Source organism: Taurulus bubalis (genome assembly GCF_910589615.1).
Source record: "Taurulus bubalis genome assembly, chromosome: 17".
NCBI lineage: Eukaryota > Metazoa > Chordata > Actinopteri > Perciformes > Cottidae > Taurulus > Taurulus bubalis.
Genome location: NC_136605.1, coordinates 6,916,920 through 6,943,071, shown reverse-complemented (window position 1 = coordinate 6,943,071; position 26,152 = coordinate 6,916,920). Strand labels below are relative to the sequence as shown.

Sequence of the window (26,152 nt, the reverse complement as noted above, 5' to 3'; positions counted from 1 at the left end):
GTATATATATTTAGCGTATGGCCAATTTAACGTCCCTGCCAAAAAAGGGACATCGTAGTTATTGTTCGCTCTCGTGTAATTCTAGGAGTTATAAGTGTATCCTCATTCTAAATGAACAATGTTTGTGTAAATATGGCCACCAAATGTTATTGAACAATAAATCAGCTGTATTTGGTGACTGGGGCACCACCACACGTTTCAAGCCTCCTGCCAATTCTTTTTTTTTTGTCTTCGGAAACTGCTCAATGCCAGAAGCTTACGTGGAGAAAGAAGTCTGCCAAAAGTCTCCAAACAGAGCTTAAGAGATTTTCACAGGCACCGTGTTTGCAGTCGTCATTGATAAACAGGCCAGGAGAGGAGACAGCAGGGGCTAAGGAGATTCATAATCCCATCCCCTCTTCCTCCTGACTCCCTCTCCGTCTCTCCTCCTCGCCATGTGCTACCTAATGTGGCGACAATACAACTCCTGTGTCTGGCTCTGAGCACCGCGATCTGGCCTCGTGAAACCAGCAATAACTTTCTATTAGAGATCCTATCGCCACATAACTCGAGGTGTCAAGTCAAACCTAAAACATGTAAGGACGATTTTTAAAAGTCTGCTCGGAGTTCAAACACCTCAGATTCACCGTGTGTGTGAGTATGTGTGTGTGTGTGTGTGTGTGTGTGTGTGTGTGTGATGCTGCTTGACGACCTCATCCATCATGTTGTTAAACGAGCCGGTCCGAGGCGCGTAGCTCCATCCGAAGCTCGTAACTTTCTGCAAAGGGCGTCTGAATCCTGTTCAACCATTAGAGAGCGAGCAGGGAACCAATGTGGGGCGACTTAAGAAGTACATCTCGATTTTTTTTTTTTCTTACATTTTTTTTTCTTATTTTATTGGCAGCATATTCACTTCAAGCGAGCGGAATATGGGTCATGATCTGATATAAAAAGGCTATTCAATAATTCATCGGAGCTGATTAAGAGGACTTGTATCGACACAGACGCTGTCCATGAGAGGGGATGGGAGCACACACACACGCACACAAACACACACACACACACACATACATACACACATACATACACGCGCACACAGACACACAGTGTATGGAAAAAGCAACATTTAGGCCCCTTTTGTGGGATTAGCAGAAGCTGAGAAACAAGCTGGAACTGCCTGGGCGTTTGCAGAGAGCAGCGTAGGCCTTCTTTGATGTTTTAATCTACTGTACGTTCACCCCCTTCTGTTTCATGTGTCGAACCGGGAACACGTGACCGGCCCGTGATTACGTGTCGCTGCATGGGAGCGAGTGTGAGGGGCCCATCAATCTATTAAATATGAAAAGTACAATCTGTTACCCCGCAGAGACTGTTTTATTATTCATTGACACATTTCAATTAATCATTAATTTACCTAAAGTATGGCCCACACTCTCGCCTTCAATTTAGACACTTCATATGGGCTCCTTGTGGGCAGTGTGCTCACGGTACACGAGTTATAATCTGGATTAATAGGAGCTATTTATTATTCTTCTGATCTACGTACATGTCGTTGGGCGATTTTTGGGGATGAAGGCAGAGACAATTAAGTACCACAGCACATTTGGAAGGAAATGTATAATTTATCATACTGGGCTGCATGGATTCTCCTCAAATCAGACTGTTTTATCCTTACACACACACACACACACACACACACACACACACACACACACACACACACACACACACACACGGTTCACTAAAGAAATGAAGGAGAGTTGTGCGTTTTAACTTCTTAATCTTAACTTAACTCAAAAGCGAGCGGGTCAGAGCGCAGCGTGGTTTTATTGGAGTCTGACCGACCGCGACCTGCCTCTAACCCTCCTGTCCTCCCTGTTCCCTTTGCAATAACAGACTGGCGGACGTCAGAAAAAACAAGCGGCGCCAAACATCTCTTCGGAGGAGCGAAAGGGGAGAACAGGAGCGAAGCTGCTCCTGTGGAGTACAATTACCTTCGAAATTGCTGCTTTACCCTCTTGACCCGTCGAGGATTTTACCTAAACCTGCTGTGAGTTCCCAACTCCTTGTTCGCAATCAACAGTGAAAGGATTAGGTGGAGGAGGGAGGGAGGGAGGGGGGATACATTCTGTACTTGCTTCAACAAACCCCACACTAATGCGCTGTCCTGGTAGAGAGGTGTCGTTCAATGAACCCTGGAGACTAGCACCCGGTCATTTCACACAGGGCAGCTGTAGGTGGCACCCGGTGAGGTGGCACATGACACACTACACATTCCAGGACGCCTTGACTGGTGTCATTGTGTTCAGGGCCTCTACGCATATTTTAAATAAGATCATTTTTGTGCTCCTTTTTCCATATTTACTGGTCAGAAATGAAAGCGACGCCTGTTTAACGATCGCACAGTCGGAGAGATGTTAAGGCTCGGTAGCGGCTAACGGTCGATACTCACGTTGTCTGTCCTCTCGTGCTTTTGGTTGCAGTTCAGCCTCCCTCAGTCTGAGGCTATGAGAGGGAGAGAGGAGTCCCAGGCCGCACCATCATGCTACTTCTGAGACGCTGGGATGAGACTTTGGCCGGCAAAACACAAGGTAAGACGGTGTGGATGCGTGTCCCGAACTCGAGCTGGAGCTGAAACGGCCCGGTCTTATCTCGCCTGTGTTGTGTGTTTGTGCGTCTTGATGGATGGTCTTAAAACTTCTAAAGGCTTTTTTGTTGTTGTCGTTGCTCTGTATCACACGCCAGCTTTGCCCGAGGGTCAGGATAATGGTTCAAGGTGGAGCCTACAGATGAATGCTTTAATCCTGGGTTTTTAGCACAGTGTGCACTTTGATCAGCGGCATGCGTCAGCGGGCGGACGCTTCGACCCGACCCGGCCCCCTATCGACGATCGGCTTAATTTGCATGGCTCTACGGGCATCGACCAGGCAATTAAGGGATTTGTTGCATGAGATTTCCTTGTGGAGAAGCGTGTGACCGTTCGGACGCGTTGGCGCTCATGCTCCGTAAGGAGGGAAGGAGGGAAGGAGGGATGGAGGGAAGGAGGTCCCATGACCGAATTACACAGAGGCGGATGTATTTGCCACAAGGGCCCATGTGAGGCCATCATCATGTCTGCACAGTCCATCTCCTCACTCCTCCCGCGCTAACCTTCTCTTTCATTGGAGTTATTGCTCTTAAGGTCTACCACCTTTCTCCATTTTCTTTCTCTCCACTCCTCCTTCTCTATTCCTCCCTCCCATGCTCTATATATCAGCTCAGAGACTGAGCTTCGGTGGCAAAGATTGAGAAACCGAATTTCTCCTTTTACTTTATAGTTGTTGTTGTTTTTCTTTCTTCTGGGAGGCGCTGGTTGTTGTGTGTGTGGGCGGTGATGGAACAAACTACGGATGCTGCCATTACACAGTCGCTGCTTTTACTTTAGCCGGCAGCAGAGCGACAGCGCCGCTCCGTAATGAAGTGCCTCGGCCCTCCGTCGCGAGCTGAAAGTCACAGCAGCTGCCTCGGCGGATGCTGACGCGGCACTTTTGCCCACTATCGCCTTGCGTCACAAAACATTACCATATAGATGAATTAACAGTGGCGGTGAATCTCATTAACGGAGCCGCCTAACCTTCTTTGAAAAGAAATCATACGCAGAGTTCCAGATTAGTGGCCTGTTAGGCCTATTATTTCGAGTCCAGCAGGCTTCCTGCTCTTACATAATCTGTTTAAAAAAAAAAACATTGTTGGAATAATGGTTAAAATGAAGACGTATTAGAATAATAATGTCTCATGAGTATTTTTAAAAGCTTTATATCCAGCCCTTGTGTACCTAACCTAAATTGGATTCTGGCCCCTCATTATCATCACCACCACTCAGTGCCATTAATTAAGTGATCGTCTCATTTTTCAGTCAAATCCAATTAACAACAGACTCCAGCAGCCCGCGTCATCACTCAGATACCACAACGAGGCTGCAGTCTCTGATGAGCGAAATAAAGAATGAAACATTTTGGGATCACCTTTCGTCCTTCCTGCTGATGTACAGAACGCAATTAACGGCAGATTTCTGTATTTTAGCGAAAGCGTGAAATAAATGAGCACGCCTCTGTCTTCCTCCTGAGTGTGTGTTTGGTGTTGCACTCTTCTGCTGAATAGTTCAGTATACTTGTGTGCTTATTTTGGGAGAATATTCATAACTGACATCATTCTTCTTTTCATTTTCTTTTATTATTTTTTTATGAAAAGGGTGTGGAAAGAGGTATTTTTTTCTCTTCTTCTTTCCTGGCTGCTGTGTTTTTCTAAATTAGAGCAAATTCAAGAAGTTAGTTTTGAGGCTTTTGATGAAGAAAAGGACAAGAGAAAAGAAACAAGGAGCGGAAGGGAAGAGGTATTTTGTTTCTGGGGAGGAGGAGGAGGAGGAGGAGGAAGAAGAGAAGATAGAGAGAATGCAGCTGTGGGTTTTCTCAAGGAGACGATGACGTCTGATGTTCCGGTGCTGCTGTCTATTCTGTTTTGTCACCATATGCACAAAAAAACACTCTGCAGTGTGTGGGCCCATCTCATTAATTCAATAACTCGGTCTCATTCAAAGAAACTTTTCAGGCACGGCAAACTCGCCGCGGCACATTTGTCTTCGTAATGAATTCCAATCACATTGTTACACCTAGGCTTCGCTGATGTTCAATTATCTCGCGATTGAATACACTCGTAAGATGCAGCAAGTCTCTGGTGGGCCATTTATCTCAGAGCGATCATTTAATATTAATTGAGTTTGGGCCGCAGGATCACGTGCTTGGGCTTGACCTGAAAACACAGCAAAGATCTGCATTGATCGGGTTGCAAGACGGCAGGATCGATTCGGCTTCCCTCGTCCTCGTCTGCAGGAGTACCGTAAGTCACCTGGAAGGCGGCCCACAGATCCCGCCATCAGCTGAGCGCTGCACTCCCAACCTTTGCTTCGGTGGCATCTGTTCTCTTCTGGCACGTCCTCCGATGCTGCCGTGAGGAGGCGACAGGCGCCGTCAGTGTTGGTGCTCCAGTTGTCGGCTGTAGATTCGATGCTGAAACGGTGAATTTAATCCACAACCATTTCTATTAACATTTTTGAGTTGTTTTAGTCCCTTACCATGGACAGAAATTTTACTTTTAGTGGTTTCCAGCCTCCCAATCTTTTTTTTCTGGTTTTCATCTTTCAAAGATTACAATGAAGGATAATGTTGCTACAGACGGAGGCTAACCGTTGCCCTTGTTGTGCCTATGTTTGTTTACATTGGCAGCATGAATAATATGCTGATTTAGCTATTAGCAGTTCCTGTTATCAACATATAGCCTATGGATGTAGAGACTACTACCACTGAGTCACTTTGATACTGAACACAACCACGAATGTGATTATTCTCAGGTTGTAGTAGTTCTGTAGTTTTAAGGAGCTTCTTTGTTCTACGATTTCACAGAATCCCAAAATAGACTCTGACCTCGAGAACAAGAGATGCTAGTTTTGATTTTTGTTTCTTTTTTTCTGACAGATAGCCGACCCTCGTTAACCGATCTTTGATTGTTAACTGACAGGATTAGTGCCTCGCATGAAGGGGAGTTGAATAAATAAATATATATATATATATATATATATATATATATATATATATATATATATATATATATATATATATATACTTACTTTCCTTAAAGCCTGTAGCTGTATATGAATAGCTGTCTTGGCTTCAGCTGACTTGTTGTTTTCTGTCCTCACCTAGAGGTTGTGTTGTTGAAGTGGGTGAATGATTTGTTTCGGTGTGTGTGTGTGTGTGTTATGTGTGTGTGTGTCCGCCACAGGTCAGCATCTTTACGCAGCCACGATCGACAGGAAACACTTGTGCTCGTGCCTGGAGGACTAACAGGGTTCTGCTGTCTCGGCGAGAGGAAGGATGATTGCAGCTGTTTGATAAAGCAAACAAATTCCTCATTTGTATACGGCAGCAGTGCGGTCAGAGGGGCGGCGAGACGGGGAAATCCATAACGCTGGGTCTCGGAACGAAACAGAAAAACTTTGACTCTCAAAACTTGTACGGGGTTATTAAAACCCGCACGCCGCCTGTGCCACAAGCGAATAACACGACGTTACAACTCGCAGCGACTCTGCGATGTCGTCACAGATTTTAGGGCAGCTTCTCTGATCCAGCTTTAATTCGCAATAATAACACCTGTGTCGTAGCACGTGATTAATGCTGTACTTGCATAATTTGATCAGTGTCTTGTTGTGCAGAAGGTGCAAGTAAGTAATGCTGTTTAAACGTATTTCTCTTCATCTCTGCTCCATAAACTCTGTTTTTCGTTCCCATTATGAAAGCTGTGCCGGACAATAAATCAGTCTATAGCAGAGAAGATATTACTTTCCCATGATGCAGCGTTTTAACAGGAGCACACACACACACACACACACACACACACATCCAGCCAACACGCAGGGTGACCGTCCAAAAAACACTCCGAACAGCCGGATGTTCGGCTCTTTAATACACGGTTTTCCGTCGTGAACATCTAACATTTAATTGGCGCTAACATTTCTAAGAGGAGGGGAATCGTGTCCTCATCTTTTCTCACAAGGCTGGAACGTGCCACGACCAGTCTGCTTCCCTCATGTCAACATACTGATATGTGTGAGTGTTGTGGTGCAAAGCGTGGAACCTTGAGGAACGTTTCTCCCAGACAGTATTTGTTAAACTAACCTTGCACAACCTCAACTGTCATAGACATAAGAATAATGAAGAATATCTACAGAATATAACGATTTATACTATCACCTCCCTTCAGCGGCGCTCCACAGCCTCTCGGCCTCTCGGCCTCGGTTCCCTCCCAAAAGCCTCCTGCAGCCTTTTTTACCGCGACTCTGTTCTCCAATATAAAACATTATTGATTGCGTTGTGTTAAGGAGAAAAATACCCGCCAGGAGTTTAGCAGAAGAACTCCCAATAGGGAGCTAATGCCTCTCTGAGGGACCTCATCCGCATGCTGTCAAAAGCTGTGATATGTGGCGACCAGGCTGCGGAAAGAGAGGGAAGCGGATGAAGAGGGGGATGAGAAGGGAAAGAGTAGGTTGTATGCGGCAATCCGTCTCACAGGGAGACGCTGTAACACTTCCAACGAGGCAGACGCACAAAAGGAGGAGAGGAGATCGTGGCGCGAGCTATTGTGAGGCGGCACCGACATAATAGGTTTGTCAAAGTCCGACTGATTAAACTCAGAGCACCTGAAGACGGTGCAGCGCTCGTGCAGCCGCTCAGCCTCTTCTGTGTGCTCAGTCGATTGTTCCTGTTTGCATCTCGCATCGATCCCCGCGAGCCAGATCCAGGGTTTGAGAATTATTGAAAACGCCGTTAAGTGCTCCGACTGCTCAATTGTGTGAAAACTCCCGACAAATAGTGACAAGAGACTCACGGATATGTTGCGGATCGATTGTTCCACACACTTGTGTTTAAGGATGAAAACGCTGGAGAGAAAAGACCAAAAAATCTAACTATCGATTGGTAGTGCGGTGCGGCAACGCGTTTGTTGTTTTTCTAAATATCTCAGTCGTCACTGGGTAGGATTTGGATAAAACTCGGGGGTGAAAAGATACCGCTCAATCGCATCGCCCACAATGCACCTGAACAACGGCTTGTTACATTACACCACCACATTTCTAAAAGGAAAAGCACTCAAAAAGAAACCCTGATTGCTCCAAGTAGTGGTACGACAATAGCAGGTCATGCCGATATATACATGTTAGCATATGTTCCAAATATGGATATGGGACTGTATGATTTCTGGCAACAATCTCCGTATTTTGGCCTCGTTTAGATGATTCTTCAATATTCATGTCAGACGCTCTCTAACCTTTTTAAAGGTGCCAAACGCTCGTTTCTGCAGCGCTGTCTTTGCCGCCGTGTACACAAATGGAAAAAAACAAGATTGGAGATCAGAGTGCACGCTTGTTTCTAATACAGTTTGTATGTCATGACAACAGCTTGCCTATTAATTTACCATGAGCCGAGATGGGCTGTTGGTGGCTGAAAAATGAGAACAGAGAGAGCAATGACACGGGTGTGATAGCGGGTATTGAGAGTATACTTTCGGAGGGTCGAGTCCTGTGTGTGTGTGTGTGTGTGTGTGTGTGTGTGTGTGTGTCTGTGTGTCGGTGATGGGGCGGGGTGTAAACAACACCAGCGCTGTAGGAGGAATAGGTGTTAAATTAAGTCTCAGACCATGAATGTGCCACCTCGAAAGATAAGACAATTAGAACTCAGCCAGACCCTGATACTCCCCTCATTACGGATGTGTGTGTGTGTGTGTGTGTGTGTGTGTGTGTGTGTGTGTGTGTGTGTGTGTGTGTGTGTGTGTGTGAGAGTGTGAGAGAGAATGTGAGTACTTTAAAATTCTCTGATACCAACGATCAATGACTTACGAGGCTCGCCAACGCCTTGAAACCAAGGGGGATTTGATCAAACAAAGAGAGGCTTTTTAAAACTGAATCCACACAAAAAAAGAACGTACAGCTTTTATTTTCTTCATTTGACAGAGATAACAAACATAGCAGAAATGTTGCAAATACATTACATGCAGGTCGGCCCGCCGGGTCACCGAGGCGCTCCATTAAACATGTACTTAATTGTATAATAATAGCCAGTGGAGGGTAAAGAGGCAATCGGCCCTAAAATGTCCCAGACTTGTAGGTCTACAGGACGTCTCCGGCCCGCATTAATTCTCCCTAACTGAGCACTCAACAGAAGACTCAAGCTGTTTCGGGACATAAAGCTCTCACGCGTTGAAATTGCGACTATAAATCCTTCAAAGGGTTTATCTTAGCTGTACAGCGAGTGGCTCAGGTTTGATCATGATGTGGATAGCGGTTGCAGATATGGAGGATGATGATTGACAGGTCTCATCATCCTACCACTACGCACGGAGGAAGATAGAAGGCAAGCAAATATCAATCAAACATATGTGGCTGTAATTAATATCTTGGAAGAAAACATTCAACATCCACCTTCAACATTTTTCGCAGCCAAAAAATATAATTGTTTGCGACAAAATAGATATTGAATAGCAGCTGTAAAGTCTCATATTCGAGCCAATGTTCAAATAGGGGGAAGTGGCACTGGTAAAGGGCGAGCTCTGTTTTGACACCAGCGTGGTAATATATTTAATTTGAAGTCCACTGGAATTATATTATCTGTCATGACAAAATTGCCCCCTGACATTATCTGTAACTGCTGCCCAAGTGTCTGATATCTATTATGAAGAGGGGAAAGCCTCAGGGAGACATAAGATACTGTCTCCTTATTGCACAGTGCACAGTTCTCATCTACGTATTCTGTGTGTGTGTGTGTGTGTGCGTGTGTGTGTGTGTGTGTGTGTGTGTGTGTGTAAATTGTAATAGAAAAACCGAGTGAGAAGGGGAAAGTTAACATGCGATCCTCAGCATGTGATGTGTGTGTAGAGAGAAGGACTTTAAGGGGGCTTTTGTCATATGTGTGTAATACGTGATAACTACACACTCTGTAGATAAATGACGGCCTTATGATCAACTTATTTCTGTGGAAGGATTCACTTTAAAAAAAAAAAAAAAAACGATAAATGAATAAAGATTTTATCACAGAAGAGAAAAAAAAAGACATTATAGGACACGACTGTCACGCTCTTGCTCTTTCCTGCCCTGTTTTTTTCTCCCTGTGACTTTCTCCAAGCATGTATCTATTTGTGATAACTCAGTTGTGTAATTGACGAGGCGGTATGGATGTGCTGGAACGATTAATGTAGAGAGACGGCGTCTGCATGTTCATTACTTAACACTGATGCCTTGTGTGCCTGCTACGTAAATGGATTATATCACAGTATGCGTATGCATCATTCAAATTGATGCAGCCCTCTGCCGTGTGCTTGTTGCGTTTATGTGTGCGACGGTACGAGGGGATGGGTCAGCGCGCATGTCAGTGTGTCTGTGTGTGTGTGTGTGTGTGTTTGTCACTGTGGTTTCTGTCGTGATTGCGAGTGAGCCAGGCCTTAAAATCAATCATCGAGAGTGACGAAGAATGGTAGAGCACAGAAGGAAGCAAAAAACACACACACACACACACACACACACACACACACACACACACACACACACACACACACACACACACACAGTAAAGTCCTGGAACGCTGCAGTGAGCCATTGAAAGCCATTAAAGGCAGGCATGAAGAAAGTAGAGACACACTGTGCTTTTCTGTGTTTTCACTTCAATGCAGAATGAGCTCTCACTTACACACTGATCTCACTCCTGTAATCACTCCTTTTCTCTTTCTTTCCCTCTTCTCTCTTTCTCTGCTTCTCTGCTGTCATGCTCTCTCTGCATTTATCTCCCCTCTCTCACAAACAGTTTTTTAATTAAAATCTCTCTGTATCCAGTGATTGTGTTATGGCGGGGCTTTAAACGGAGCGGCTGACATAAACTTAACATTACTGTCAGACCAAAGCAAATTCCATCAGCCATGGTTAAATTTGCTGCGCTGGCCATTTTCCAGAAGGCTTTTTTTATTTATTCTCGAGCCAATATCTATTCCACCACCCATCTATCTTCTTTTCTACCCTGATAGTCCCCTATGCTATCTTTTTAAAAAAAATTTAATTGCAGTATATCAGTTCAGAGGCATCCATCATGAAAGTGTTGCGGACCGATACTGGATGTTTGAGGCCGATGCTGACAGGTGAAAGGAGGGCGTCTTAGTGTATAGTGTGACTAAGCGCTCAGAAAGCCTGTTTTTATCTGAAATATTATAATTTCACATCTATCTTAACTATTACAGTTGACTAAATAAATAGTTTGACGGCTTCTCAAACCAGCTGAGCCATGTATCCGCATCGGTGCATCTCCATCAAACCTATGAAATCAGCCAGGTCGATATAATGTCAACCACCTTGCTGTGAGAGACGAGACACTTCCCTTCCTCATGAGTGTCAGCATCCCCTCAGCGCCTCCTCCTCCTCCTCCTCTTCCTCCTCCTCCTCCTCTGCGGTGGACTCGCTCTCTGGTGGATGGGAGCCTGTGGTCGGGTCTCCATAAATCAAGATGTTACCACCGGCGCTATAAGGCTACTTTTTAATTAAAACTGTGAATCAGTCGGCCCTGATTATGAATTGTACTCTGCTGCCACTGAATAAAATATACGGGGCGTGCTTCTTCCTCTCCTCCTCCTCCTCCTCTCGCTCTTCCTTCCTCCCCTCTTGTTGCCCGCCGCTCAGTTTTCCACCAGAAACCCAGAATGTCCACGGCCGGCCTCGGCCACGCACGGCGAACCGAAGGCTGACGTCATTGGGAAATAGTTGAGGAGCTTAGCGGTTGCATAAATGTAATAACTCAATATGGAGGGCCCCGGCGCCGCTGGGGTCAACGCCATTATATCACACAAAACAGCCAGGAGGACCAAACACACTCGGCCAGTCGGCCCCGTCGGCCTCACACACACTACCACTCCTTTGATTATGTCACATCAAGTGGAATGTGTTGTTGTTGGGCTGGATGATCCCATCAAAGCAGGGACGAGAGGGCGGTCAGTGTGCTGGTGGTAACAAGCCAAAGCTTTTGTCCGCTGGTCCTATTGGATGCGTATGAGACCAACAATGGAAATGTTTTCCCGTTATTCATGGCGGCAGAACCTGCGAGAGGAGCGGCTCGGAGGGCAGCGACGACGGCGGCGCTGTCAAATGGAATAAATAAAAAGCTCAAATGTGAGAATACATTTTATTTGCAAAACACTGAGCCTTAAAAGCTCCTCTCAGGAGGAGCGCCAGGTTGAAGCCGAAGAACCGCATGTCTCCTTCAAGGGGCCCCCGTTGCTAATTGATGACCTCTGTGCGTCTTGCGAGTACATCTGACACCGGCTTACCGAGGGAGGTGCGGGGATGAGCCCAGGCCTTAGCGGCGCAGGAATTAGCTCGCCGGAGCCCGACAGGGCCCGACGCGTCCGCTTCCCTTTACATCACATCAGCAGGCGCGAGCGAGGACGAGGGCCTAACTGGAATTCAATCTTTCGGCTTTGCACAAACAAACTCATGAATGATAATGGGGCTGCTAATTGAAGGTGCTGGAGCGGTTCCCGCCGCTGACTGTGCCGCTGCAAATGGAGTCCTCCGTGTAGTCATGGCGACAGGCCTCCTGACCTGGAGCTGGAGTCAGATCATCTTTTTACACGTGCTCCCCATAGTCAGTGGCACCATCGGGTTATATATGCAGCCATGAATATTTATGGGGCAACTGTTTGCAGTTGGCACTTCACTGAACTGTTTGAAAAGTTTGTTCGAGTGCCGGGTTTTATTTAGACGTCTGCATGCCGGCTGCAAATGTTCTGACGGGTTCATTTGCGAGCCACCTGAGTGTGTTTGTGCTTATTTATTTGTTAATTGTGTAGAAGGCGACGGATCAATATTAAAAAAGATTAAACTATTCATTATTTTACGATGAAAGAATCTCAGTGCATCTCCCTGGCATTTTAAACATGTACCTGTGTATCTGCTGCGTTTCTGTTTGTTATGCCTCACCATTGGTTCGTCTCCATCAATGTTTCTGCACTTCACAGCTGGCAACTGTGATGCACGTCCTTAAAGATTAGATTCAAGTATTTGTCATAGTACATACAATGTATTCTCTGCATTTGACCCATCCTTAGTATTAAGGAGCAGTGGGCTGCCCTAAGAGACGCCCAGGGAGCAATTTTAGTGTTAAGTGTCTTGCTTAGGGACACTTTGACCTGTGCACTATGGAGAGACTAGGGACTGAACCGGCGACCATGTGGTTACGGGTCAACCACTCACCCCTATGAGCTACAGCCACCCTCCCATGAGCTAAAGCAGGCCCTCACCTGTCTGACCTGCGGAGGTGTCCTTGAGCAAGACATCGAATCACTACCGGCTGCAAGGCTGCCGTCGTGGACCAAAGATAAAGAGAGAACTCCTTCTAACAGATGCTTTGAAAAGCTGCTTTTGTCCAGGGGTTTGCTGCTATCAGCTCAAAGAGAACATGCAGTTTTTAAAATGTTTTTATGTCTACACTGTTCTCGGATTAGAAGAGCTGTCCCAGTTCCACTCTGGTACAATCCCACACTTATTGGTGTTCACCCGTTCCTGACGATGAGCCGGCCGGCCGGACTAACTGTCGCTTTGAGCAACCTCCTTGGCTGCTGCCTGGCAAACCTGGCTGCTGTTACCCTCAGGGGCGCGCGTCTCTCTCTCTCTCGCTCTCTCTCTCTCTTTCTCTCTCTCTTCAGGCTGAGCGTTGGGTGGGATTAAATCCGGGGGACATCCGTCGAAGAGACGCTCGTAGATGTCGTTATCCCTGTGGGGAGCCTCATCCTCATCTCACAGCGGAGAGAGAAGCTCTTGGCACGCCAGCTCGGGGACGACGAGAGAGAGAGAGAGAGAGAGAGAGAGAGAGAGAGAGAGAGAGAGAGAGAGAGAGAGACAGCCGTGACAGCCTTGCGTCTGCAAGAAAATTGTGATGATCATGCGAAAAAACAACACCCCGCAAAAACAGGCTGGAGATGCGCGCAGCCTCTTTCCCCGCGTGCGTTACGGGCTCTCGCCGTGGAAATGGCAGCGCGGCGAAATCCGTCCTCCGGCGGCTTCTAATCATAGCAGGTCCTCCGTGCAAGAATACCTGGAATTAATTGAAATGTGTAAAATTAGCAACAGAATTGATAGCTAAAAATGAAAGTCATCAGTCAATATTCAGCCTCGGGGCAGAGGGAGGAGATGGCCTTCCTTCGGCGTGTTTGCAGAGGTGGTTTGAAATAGAGGGGTCTGTGAGAGATTATGGGTGGGCGAGTTACGTAACGTTTTCTTATTACTTTTGGATGCTCTATAAATTAGAAGACAAGACGACACTTTATCTCTTGAAGTGGACAGAGTGTAAAGAAATGACGCGTTTGTGTAAAGGTTCCTTAGACTCAGTTTTGCGTTACACACACACACACACACACACACACACGTTGTGCTCATTGTCCTCTTCGCAGGGTGGTGGTGTGTGTATTGTACTGGGAGACAAAGTACAGCAGCGGATTAGGCCGTGTTCTTGCTCAAGCGCATTTCAGGGCTTTGGGTTTTGATGGATCCTCGCGTACTCATGAAATGTCGATTCCCCCTCGAAAAGAGGCAGATTTTGAGCACGCGGCCACGCTGGAGAGGTGCGGATACCTTGCTATACAACCTGGTTTGTTTCTCACTAGCACACACACACACACATACTGTACACACTAGCAGTCCCACACAACAACAACAAAAAAGCAAACCACTTCCACACCTACTAATCCAAAAAGGCAGAATCCCGGTGCCAAAAATAACAGCTTGGAATGAGATGGATAGAGGAGGACAGATTATTGCGGCTCTAATCTGTGAAAAGCTGACAATAAAACACATTTAAAGTGATTACAGCGCTGTTATTGGCACGAGGGTCACTCAATGCTTCCTCTCTAAAGGCAGACAATGGAGTCTGCTGCATAACGCCGCACGTATAAACACTCCCGTAAAGGTCTTTCACAATGACACGTGGCGTGAGGCACTAATGCTGATGCGAGGCAGATGAGGAGAGCGAAGGCACGGACGAGAAGCAGGAGAGCACAAAGGAAGAGAACAGGGTGGAGAGAGGGATTTTCGGAGCAGGAGCCACAAATCGTGGGGGAGATTAAGCGTCTCCTCTGCGAGGCGGAGTAGGTGTAAATAGAAACGTGTCCCTGGGAGAGATCCTGGAGACCGAGCGCTTATCTCCCTGAATGTTGTCAAAACACATTTGTCAGTCTGAGGTGTGTAAATGTCTTTGTGTCCATGGACTCCATATGCAAGAAATACACAGCTGATGGTGGATGGAAAGTGGTTTGCAACCAGCATCAGGCCTACACACACACACACACACACACACACACACACACACCCCACCTGAGACCAGACAAAACTGTTTTTCCCTCCGCTCTGACCTCTGGCTGGATGGAAGTGTGTGGACGAGCACAGTTGATCGTGCATCATTCCCGCGTGTCTGACTTCCTCAGCTGCAGGACCAGCACACCCTCAAACAGCTGCAGGCGCTTTAACCCGCTCAACAGCTGCCACCCCTCATGAAACGATGAGAAGAGGCTTTTTCGCGTTGTGACTGCGTCCGCATGGCAAAATGAGCCAAGCGGGACAGGGGGCGGGGGTGAGGGGGTGAGGGGGTGAGGGGGTTGTTTGCTCCGGCGATGCCTGGTGTACTGTGATGTACTGGGCGGCTGCTCTGGACCAGCAGCATCGCGGGCGATGCAGTTGGGCGCAGTGTTTGGAATCAAACGTGGGACACCCATGTGTTTCCTCCACAACTTCCCGCATCTGTCCTTTTTCTAATTTGGGCCTTTTGGTTTAGCGCTGATATGCTGTCGGCCGGCTGGAATTTTATGATCCTCATAATTTTGTATAATTAATTAAGGACGGACACTTTGCGCTGTATGTTAATTGGACAAAGCAGCCTGATTTGTCTAAGGGCTTACCTTCCGTTGCATCCAGACTGTTAACACTTGGGCTTCATGCCAAGGAGTTTGGATCAAATAAAAACCCGTCAGATTAAGTCCATTCCTAGCCAATTTCATGTACATTTTTTAGGAATTATGATGCATTTAATATTGGCTTTATAATGCACCGGCTGCCTGCACATGCCCTCTGGTCTCTTGGCATCTTCCTGCACGGCGCATTTAATGAAGAGCATTCACTTTTATGAATCTTTGCTCGCTATTATAAAACATCAAAGCCGACTGCACACACGCATAACTACTAATTTAGTGTGAATGCATCGTTTGAATAAATACAGGTATTGAGTTGACCACAACGTTTTGAGTAGACTGTGACACCACATTGAAAACATACTGTATAACCACACATCTCTGAAGTGTGTCGGGTGTTAACCAGTGCAGTACTGATCTGTGCCTCATCGCCTCCTGACATTTGGGTGCATAAAAAGCTGATGAACATATAGTACGTACCATTTTGGCACTTAAATGAACATTCTCAAGGCCTCATTTTAAGCAAACACAAACCCCTGCATACTGCTGCTCTTTAGATATATAAATAAATCCTTGTCAAATTTGTAGAAATATTACATCCGAACTGATGAACTTGTGTACACATGTGCATGAATAAAGAGTACAAATAATTTTAGATCAATAGTTTGTTCTAGATGATGCCTGGAGCGCATTTCGTTCTTCTGCCAAACCGAATTGGAAAACCAATGTAGACCTGTGGATGGTATTGACGAGTGTTTGAACATCGCTCTCTCACCAGGGCCGCAGAGGGAGGCAGACAAGAGTTTCACTTTTAGTATCACGCACCTCTTGTCAAGGGCAAAATGGCTTTGAGGTAAGGCGGCGGTAACGCAGCTCCTTCCTGTTCCCCACGGACGCTGCAGGCCCAGAGCCGAGGCCCGGAGGGGTAGAGGAGCCAAAGAGCTGCAGCTCACCGGCTGGACTTATAAATAAAAGTGGGAAAAGTGTGCAGAGGCGTAATCATAGACCTTATGCCCAGGAAGTGACTATGGACCCCTGCTGCTTTCCTCCTGCCATAATTACACCATATATAACAACGATTCATGTGTCTAATCAATCACACACTCCACATATCCCTGAAAAGGAATTACACTAATTATCTCCTATTTAAAATCTATCTATAACTGCCAATTTTCAAACTATAAAAAGAGAAATAAATCTCTTTCAAAAAGTTTTGAAGAGCCCCCACATCACCATTATCACAGTGCCACAGGTTGTGTGTGTGTGTGGGAGGTCAGCCGCCCCCTCGTCTCGCTGCCATGTGGCCAGAGCGGTTGTCCAGGTAACCTGTTCCGGGTCAGGCCAAAGCGCCGCCAGAGGGTTTAGCCTCGAAAACACGAAGAAACGCGCAACGCGGCGCCAAAACGTCTCAACGGCCTCCGATTGCACAGCTGTCACAACGAGTCACTGTTGAGCGTCTTTGTAACCAATTTAGACAAAATAAATGATTACAGTTCTACAATTTCCACCCTGCATAGCGCTCAAAGACACACACAAAGTTGTATCCTCCTCATCTGTCCAGTTCTCATAATGACGAACGTGCATTAGACCTGTGTGTGCAGCCGAGAGTGACGTCGCGGGGCCATTTTTTTTCCAGATTCACTTATTCTGCCGCCCGCCGCAGCTTCTGATACGTGACGCGACGCTCTCATTTCAATTAAAGGGATAAATGAAGCCAGCGCAGCACGCCCGACTTAGCGGGTTGAGATAATGGACTTGCACCGTGGACCGCTTGAAGTCGTCCCGGGGAGACAAAGAGAGGTTGTCGTTCCGTGCCATCTTCCTCCGTCCTCTTAAATATCAAACCAGGCAATGAACGTGAAAAATTGCCCGCAGCTTTTGTCCTCCAGTTTTCATGCAAATAACACCATCGACAAACCTGACACTTACCACATAATGAGAAGAGGGCGACGAGAGAGCGCGAGCGCAAGGGAGCGGGCGATAAGTGGGAGAATTGAGAGGAGGCATTGTTCGGAGAGACAAAATGATAAAACAGAGGCAGAAAGAGATAAATAGCGTTAAAATGAAAGGGAGAGGGGAATCTGGCGAGAGGGGGTTAGAGCGATGGGCCCTCTTTCTGGAAATAGACACCATTGTGCCATTGCATTGGCCCCGGAGCCTCGGCGAGCATGTGATTGCGAAGCCTGGCTGGTCTGCTTTGGTGAGGGGGCTGGTGAGTGGCTGCTTCAGAACATCATGTACAGACACAGGTCCAAACACATAATCATACACTCACACGCCACCTTCCACCTCCACAGCAGGCTGCAGAGACAGGCTGCATGAATATTTATCGGAGCGGTTCGTAATGAGTTCACACATCCGAAAGCTTTCCTTTTCATACTGTCAGCGTGTTGAGTGTTCGTCAGCGAACTCCGGCGTCACTACGCGGCACGATGTGATGACCACGATGTGATGACCACGATGTGATGACCACGATGTTGTGATCACGATGTTGTGATCACGATGTGGTGACCACGATGTGATCACGATGTGGTGACCACGATGTGATCACGATGTGACCTGTGTGTGGCCTCCGGGGCCTCGCCTCCATCTCAAAGTTCTTCTGCCACCGGCTGAAAAATGTGTTTGATATCAATTTCAAATCAAAGACATGTCTCGCCAAAGATTAGCGCCAAGGTTACATTTTTTTGCTGGCTTTCATTGGAACAAAAAAAAACATGAATATCACTTCTAAAAATGCATTAGGGAGAGCAAGCCTTTGCTAGCGCTCTTCACAACCTTTCAAACCGAATTCATCAACCGTGCACACACACACACTCACACACATGCACACACATTTATGCTGCCCACAAGCGCACAAACCTTTCTCGGCATTAAAGCCTCCTGTCCTGTGTGGATTTATTAGGGCAGAATATGTTGTGATTGGAAGGGAGTGCTGTTGTCGCGGACATAAAAGACGAAACCTGAACAATACCGTGCCTGTTTGTTCACCTGTTGTAGATATTTTGATTGACTTGGAAGCCAATTTTCCTGATTGCATGCGTGTGTGTGTGTGTGTGTGTGTGTGTGTGTGTTTGCAGCCATTGTTTGGTCCCATGCAGGCCCACGTCATGACCGGCCCTCTTAATAGCTGATCTGCATATGACACATCCCTGCTAGTTATAATTCTATGATTTATAGCTGACAAAAAACAACAATAAAGAAACCAACAGAGAGGGGAGTCAATTACGGAGCCGTAATATCCGAGTCAGGCCTCACAGCTCCGTCGACTTTCCACCACGGCAATATGAGCCATGTTAGCCTTGACGTTCATTAATGACTATTACTCCGTTTATTGTCCATTCGGGCCCACTTAGTACCTGGTTTTGTTTGGTCGGGGTGGGTACCTACCTGAAACACTGTGTTCTTACCTAATTGGCCGACGCCTTGTAGAGCAGAGGCTGAAGCGATCATAACCAGACTATACGAATACAAACCACATGTGCTCTCTTCAATCCTGCTGAACTCGTGAGAATGTTTTCATGCGTTCGAGTGTAGACGTGGCTTCATATCCTTTCAGGGAAAACACTGTCGACGAGAAATGAAAGGCCGCTTTCAATCAATCTAGCAACTACGTTTAATCTAGATTGATTAACTGTTTGGTCTATGAAATGTCAGTAAATGGCAGAGAATTCCCATCACAGGTGCCCAGAGCCCGCGGCGACGTCTTAAAGATACTCAGTTTACTTTCATAGAAGTGTAAGAAAGACGGACTAAAATAACATTTAAAAAGCTGGAACGAGTGAATTTTGTTTTCGCTAATTATCCCCAAAAAGAAATTGATACATTTTTCTATTGATCAACTAATCTACACACGCGCCGGTCCTTGTAATTGTTTAGTATCTTGTGAATACAAACATTGTCAGTTGTAATAAATCAGAATTTCAGGAGTTGATGAGGCAAAAAGATGCGCTGACAAACTGACATTTTACTTTTATTTTAATCAGGATTTTTCTTGTTTCCATTACGGACAAAAAAAAAAAATCAGTTCTATGTGTTTTAAAGATAAGGATATATATATATATATATATATATATATATATATATATATATGTAGATAGATAGATCAAATAGTTGATACATTTTTATATATGATAAATACATAACTGATTAAAGACTAAAAACAAAAAACAGCAGGTATATATAAATAGGAGGGACAAATAAAATAAAAACGACTCATTAAAAAAAATGACACAAGAATAGTAATGCTATATATACTGTATGTAAACACACGCACACACACACACACACACACACACACACACACACACACACGCACACACTCTTAAACGAAGCTAAGTGAATGGAAAAAGCAGGAAAGTGTGTGGTGGTTTGGCCCTCGGGGGTCTTGGGCTGGTAGAGGCGATCTGCGGTCCACCCATGTGTAACTGATGCGGCTGCTGTGTGTGCTGGTGTGGCTAATAGAGCAAATGGTGGGTGAGGCGCGTGGGCTGGCTGACGGGGAAACGGGGGTCATTTAGTGTCACAGCCTCGCTCGTGTAATCCACAGTCCGATGCGCGCCTTTTTGTGTTTCTTTATGAGACATGCCTCGACTCACTGTGGGACTTTTTAATGGCCTCATCTCTCCCAACGATCATTGGAGTTACACAGTGCGTCGGCTAATATAATCTGTATCCCGGGGGTGTGTGTGTGTGTGTGTGTGTGTGTGTGTGTGGTGTGTGTGTGTGCAGCTACAGGCGACTGTGTGTGTGATGGGGAGATGGTGAGTTGAGTGCGAGTATGCATGGTACGGAGTGTATTTTATATGCGTGTGTGTGTGTGTGTATGTGTTCATGAGTGAAATATGCCAGAGGTCTCTGTGCTAATGTGTGTGTGAGAGGACTGGGTGTGTGAAATAAACCCTCTTGAAGGAAGCACAGCAGAGCGCCGGTCTACATCACAGCATTTTACATGATCAATGCTTATTGCAAAAAAAGTGTGTTCATGCCGGTGTGTGTGTGTGTGTGTGTATCTCTGTGTCCATCAACTGTGTCTGTACGTGTGCGCATGTAGGCCTATTTTAATTGTTGCCATGGAAACAGAGTGCTGCCAGAGAAGTCCAGATTCAAAGAGGGCATCTGTCTCACTCTGTGACTCTCTCTCTCTCTCCTCCTCTCCATCTTTCCTCCAGTTCCTCCACTCTCTCGCTCTTCGCCTTTTCTCATCTTCCTGGCGTCTCACCAAGGTCCTCCTTGGTTTACACTCTCTGTCTCTCTCTGGTTTCCTCCCACTCCCTCCTCCCCGCTCTGTCTCCTCATGCCTCTTATCATCCCTCCCACCTCTCCACTCTTCCTGGAGAGTGGTGTGCAATTGACTATTAACACAGGGACCTGTAATTAGAGCTGACGAACCTCCAGCAATTAGTTTCCCCTGGTTGTTCTGTCATCTCCGCGTACGTCCCTTTATCCCTCTCTCAATCTCCTTTCCTCGCGTTTTCTCCCTCTCTGTCATTTCCTGTCTTATTAGCTGTCAGTGTCGCGGGGCGGTTATTGTTTTAAGGGTTTTTTCTTGTTCTTCTTTCCATCTGCCTCGTTAAAGACATGTACACACAATACACCACTCATGAGCAACTACACCCCCGACGTCCATCTCTGCCCACAAAACCGGAGTGAACGTCTATTCCCACCGACTGCACACCTACACGACGACTATATGCTGATGAAACTCAAGAGGACGCACACTCGGATGTAAACATACAGAGAACACACACGTCTCTCTCAGAAAGCGTTGTTTTCTTTTTTTCTCTCCCACGTCTGTCTGCCTTTGTCTCCAGCTGGCATCGTCGGCGCCGTCCCACCTCGCTGCCGTCATCGCTGGATCTTGCTAATTTCTCCTCTCCCTCCTTTCATCGCCCCACATGGCCCTTCCTCTTCCTCTTTCTCCTCCTCTCTGCATCCCCATTAATGAAAAGCTCTATAAATAAGCGCAGCGAAGAGGGAGTCGGAGAGAGACAGATATGGTCAAGTAGAACGTGGGAGGGAGGTGGAAGGATGGAGGGATGGCCGGCGAACAAAACTAGGCCAGTAGGGGTGAGGAGGGAGGGCGGGTATCATATCAAAGAGTTGCGAGCTCCTCCGTGGCGCCTCTGCTGTCAATCACTAAATCAATTTTCGGCGTCAGTCAGTTTGTCTGCGCCTCGGTGTGGCGTGTCACTCATCTCGCTCCGGACAGTTTGTCAGTCAGCTGTTTGGCGTGGAGCCCATCTGCCCTCTAACTTCCCCTCCTCTCTCGTTTGCATTCCTCCCCTGTCAGGACCCCATCTCATCTGGAGGGAAGGTTTATATCCTCCATAATGTATACCATAATGCTGCTTCCACATGAATTATTGATCCGTGTGAGATTATACGTAAACTATACGGCATCGCGCGCGTAGCTGTGTGTGTGTTTATGCACTATTTATGCGTGTCAAGTGTGACCTCTTCTCTCATCCCTCTTAGCGTGGTCCTCCCTCTCCTCAATGCCCTCAATGTATGTGCTGAGACATTGATATGCACTGATTCATATGATGCATGTAGCCTCTCGGCGATTCACTTCATTCTATCAATGTTGCATGGTGCTGTGTTAACCTCTATCTCCTTCTCTCTTTTTTCCTCCCCTCCTTTTTCTTCTCCCTCCTATGTTGCTGCTCCATCTACTCTCTGCCTACCCGTTCCTTCCCCTCTATCTCCATCTCCGTCCCCTCCTCTTCCTCCATCTCTCCAGGTATTACTCTCCCACCTCTCCACCATGCCTGTCTCTTCGCCTCGCGGCCAGGCGGGGGCCTCCTCCTCCGCCGCCCCCTCGGTCGCCCGGGCGCAAGAGAGGCGGGTCCGACCCCTGCATCCACCCCCGCCTCCGTCGCTCCACCGCCACGCCAGCGCCTCTCACCGCCTCTCCCTGCTCCTCCTGCTGCTCTGCCTTCTCCACCTGCCCCCGGCCTGCCACTCACGGAGAGAGAAGGGCGGTGCCGGCGGGGGCGGCGGGGGAGGCGGTGGCGGCGGCCACCACTACATCCCCATACCCCAGCCGCCTCCCCACCACATGGCGCTGCCCAACATCCTGCGTGGCCTCAGCATCGCCGTCGTCCTGGTGGGCAACTCCAGCGACGTGGCGCTGGCCGGGGCCCGCGAGAAGGACGACTTCCTCCACATGGCGCCCAACGTGGAGGTGCTGACCATGAATGAGACGGACCCTAAGAGCATCATCAAGAGCATCTGTGACCTCATGACGGAGCACTGGCTGCAGGGTGTGGTGTTCGGGGACGACACCGACCAGGAGGCCATCGCCCAGATCCTTGACTTCATCTCAGCCCAGACACATATCCCCATCCTCGGAGTCCGCGGGGGCTCCTCCATGATCATGGCTGCCAAGGTAGGACCCCTCAGAGTACTTCTTCAGTGAGATTGCACTCGGTTTCCAAACAGTTCTGGTTATGTAAAACCCCCAAAAAATCGTCCCTGTTTACAGTAATTATGCGACTAAGTATGTGTGGGTGGTTTGAGTGTTAAAATATAAAGAGGGGCTCACCTTGGAAACAGTGAATATGAAAGTGTGGGCCTGCGCTGATAAATAATTAATTTTTAAAACTAACAAAACGACGCCAAAGCACACTTAGAATTTAATTGTTTGGTCTTGTTATCAGAAGTTCAACAGACCTACTTATTGTGAGACGTAATGTTGTGCGGCTCATGCACGGCCGCTCTGTGAATCTGGAGCTTCATTTCGATTGGCTGCACTCCGCTGTCAGTCTCGGCCGCGTGTCTGTCACTCGCTGTGAAAGCTTGTCACGGACAGATTACGTCACCGTGCAGTTAACAAAGAAAGATTTTTTTAAAGACTCCATCCGTGCCTACTGCTGTTTGTCTTTCTAAATGCGATCGGGGTTTTGTCCTCCATATGGCGTCTTGTTATTTTTCATCTTTTATTTTCTGAAATTAGTGTTTTTATGGGTCTACTTGTTAGATTCAGCAGGGCTCTACTTTGTGCTGACAGACAAAAACACAAAACAAACCTGTTACAGGTTGAGAGACACTTGCATGTGCTTGAAAGCGAGACAATGCGCTTTTGATGTGCCCTTCATAGCTTCAACCCATTGTCCTTATTATCAAGATTACCTCAAAAACAAAAACTGGGAGGCAGCCTGATCTGGAGGATTTCTCCTCTCATCCCCGGCTGCATCAGTATAGACTCTGGGTGCACACAGACAGACAGACAGACAGCAGGCCCGACAGGCAGGGTAAGCTGGGGTGTCTAACTTGAAAGACGAACTGCCAACAGTGTGGATGCCAGTGCCAGGATCAGCTGGAGATTTCACCAGAACAGAGAGCTAGATCTCTGCCTATTTACTAGGCCTTGCCTAATGGGATAAAGCAATCTGCTGCTGCTTTATCTGCGCCCGCCTGGGATCCAGGCTTGGACCCCATTCCACAAAATCAGCTCATTCATTTTGCGCTTCGTGCATAAATGCAACTGCACTGGATAATACGGGAGAGCGAAATCGAACGGGCCTTCCGTGCGGGGAAAGCGAAACCTTTATTAAAACACTGACATTTGCCTCTGCTGTCGGGAACTTGCTCGCCGCTGTTTTGATCCGGCGCGCCCCCCCCCCCCCCCCCCCCCGTAGAGCCTCGGTCTTATCTCAGCCATCCTCGTCCCTCTCTCGCCGGCCTCCAGTTTGTCTGCTGACCCTCCGGTGTCAACAGGTCTTTGTGCCAGCAGAGACGCGAGTCACAGTGACACGGCGAGGCCAGCGGCCACCACTGGAGCTCTTATCTCTGTTCCTTCTCGTTAGAGCACTAAGAGAGAGAAAGGGCATGGGAACCGTCCACCAGCACTCGTCCAAGCGCACATGCAGAAAACCGCTGTGCCGACTAATGCACACGCCTTCTCCAAATACAAAATTGGTCTTTAACTCCTATACCCCCACTGACCGTATGGCGTAAAAACATATGACTCCTCTGGAGCACTCCCTCCTGGTGCATGGGTGGCTACATTGCATGTGAAAATGTCTGTCTGCGTCTAATTGCATGGAACGATTTGGGTATGTAGGAGGAGGAGGAGGTTAATCTGGAAGCAGTGGGGTGGGCCGTTAAGGAATGTATGGGACGATGTGTGTGTGTGCATGGACAGTATCATTCATTAAGCACACGTGGCCTAAGTGCACCAGACAGCAGAAAACGAGCCGCGTTTTGGGGCAGCGGTTTAATTGGATTTCCCCGGCCACAAGCCAGAGTGTGCCTCTCCTGAGAGCCTCCTCCTGGCTGCACCGGGGCCCAGGAGAGCGAGGACGGGGGCTGCGCTGAAGCTCGGTCTCCAAACGGATTTGTGTCTGCCTAATGGGCTGAGACAATGGAGTGGCGAAAATACGATAGAGAGGGATCAGGGGGAGGGAAAGAGAGAGAGAGAGACACACAAGGTGGAAAGTGGAGAAATTGAGATAGTGAGGGTGAGATTGGGTGGAAGAAAATTCTACTGTGAGCGAAGGCATAGAGGGGAGAAGAGTTTTTATTTGCCAGATCTGGTGCGGCTCAGACGGGGGGCCTGCCTGAAGAGGCGATGGACAGATAGAGGACGAGTGCTGAGTCAACGACAGAAGAGGAAACCGAATTTGACTCAGAATTCAGACTGGCAGGAAAAGGCAAAGGGAGGCAAAATGTCCCTGAAAGTGAGTGGGACAATTCAGACAGATAAAGAGAAATGAAGAGGGGTCAGGAAGAGTAAGGAGAGGACTTTTCTCCCGCATGGACAGCATAGATGGAGGAAAGGCGATAGAGAGTAATTGTGGGAGATAGAAGGAATGGAGTTTAAGAAAAATTGGGCTGCCGGTGTGTGTTTTTTTTCTTCTTTTTTGTTATTGTGACTGAGCATCTGAAGGAAATTGACTGACAAAGATTTGGGAAGTGGGATTGCTATATGAGGTGTTTATCCTACAGCCCCGCTCCATCACACACACACACACACACACACACACACACACACACACACACACACACACACACACACACACACACACACACAAAAAACGTAAGTCCAAATGCCGCTTTTGCAGTTGGCAAGACAGCTCCTCCTTTTTCATTACACATCCGAGGAGCAGTGAGCGATACAGAAGGCGGAGAATACAGCATTTAGATTTATAGTAAGGAGGAAAAATATTTGGGGGAACAAGATAATTCCATAAAACATACCCTCTGGAGCGGACTACTGTTGTAGTTAAGAGCCGGGCTGAATCAGAATACATTTAGTTCTGCTCACAAATGCACCTACAAGGAGTGCAGCTTGGTTTTTGAGGGAATTAAACTCAAAATATACGCACGTCATTACGTGGCAGAGGGAGATAACAATCCCCTATCCAGCGTCATAACCCAAGACATCTGTCTCTCAGTCGGCCTTAGGCCTCGCTGAGTCTTCTGACATCTGTAACAAGAACAAAACTGGATGTTTTAGAGCCATTCCTCTTGGGGACGGAGCCACGCTGCTGCAGCAGCTCAGCGATAATCAAGTGGGACTGCAGCTAACACTGTGGTCGCATCGGCGCATGCAGCTTGCCGGTGGTAGCTGGATGTGTGTGTGTGTGTGTGTGTGTGTGTGTGTGTGTGTGTGTGTGTGTGTGTGTGTGTGTGTGCTGTCTGTAGTTAC

The 26,152-nt window shown here is 47.3% G+C and overlaps 1 protein-coding gene across 1 annotated transcript in view; it reads left to right on the top strand.

Moving 5' to 3' along the window:
• Positions 1-2,543: 2,543 nt before the first annotated feature.
• The window catches only part of grin2ba (glutamate receptor, ionotropic, N-methyl D-aspartate 2B-a), a gene marked incomplete at both ends in the record, with an annotated part of 92,458 nt that continues 68,849 nt past the window's right edge, over positions 2,544-26,152 (top strand). Inside the window, 2 exons of the mRNA XM_079233367.1 lie at positions 2,544-2,570; positions 22,241-22,888. Of these exons, the coding sequence (XP_079089493.1) occupies positions 2,544-2,570; positions 22,241-22,888 (675 nt within the window). The remainder of the gene's footprint in view (positions 2,571-22,240; positions 22,889-26,152) is intronic.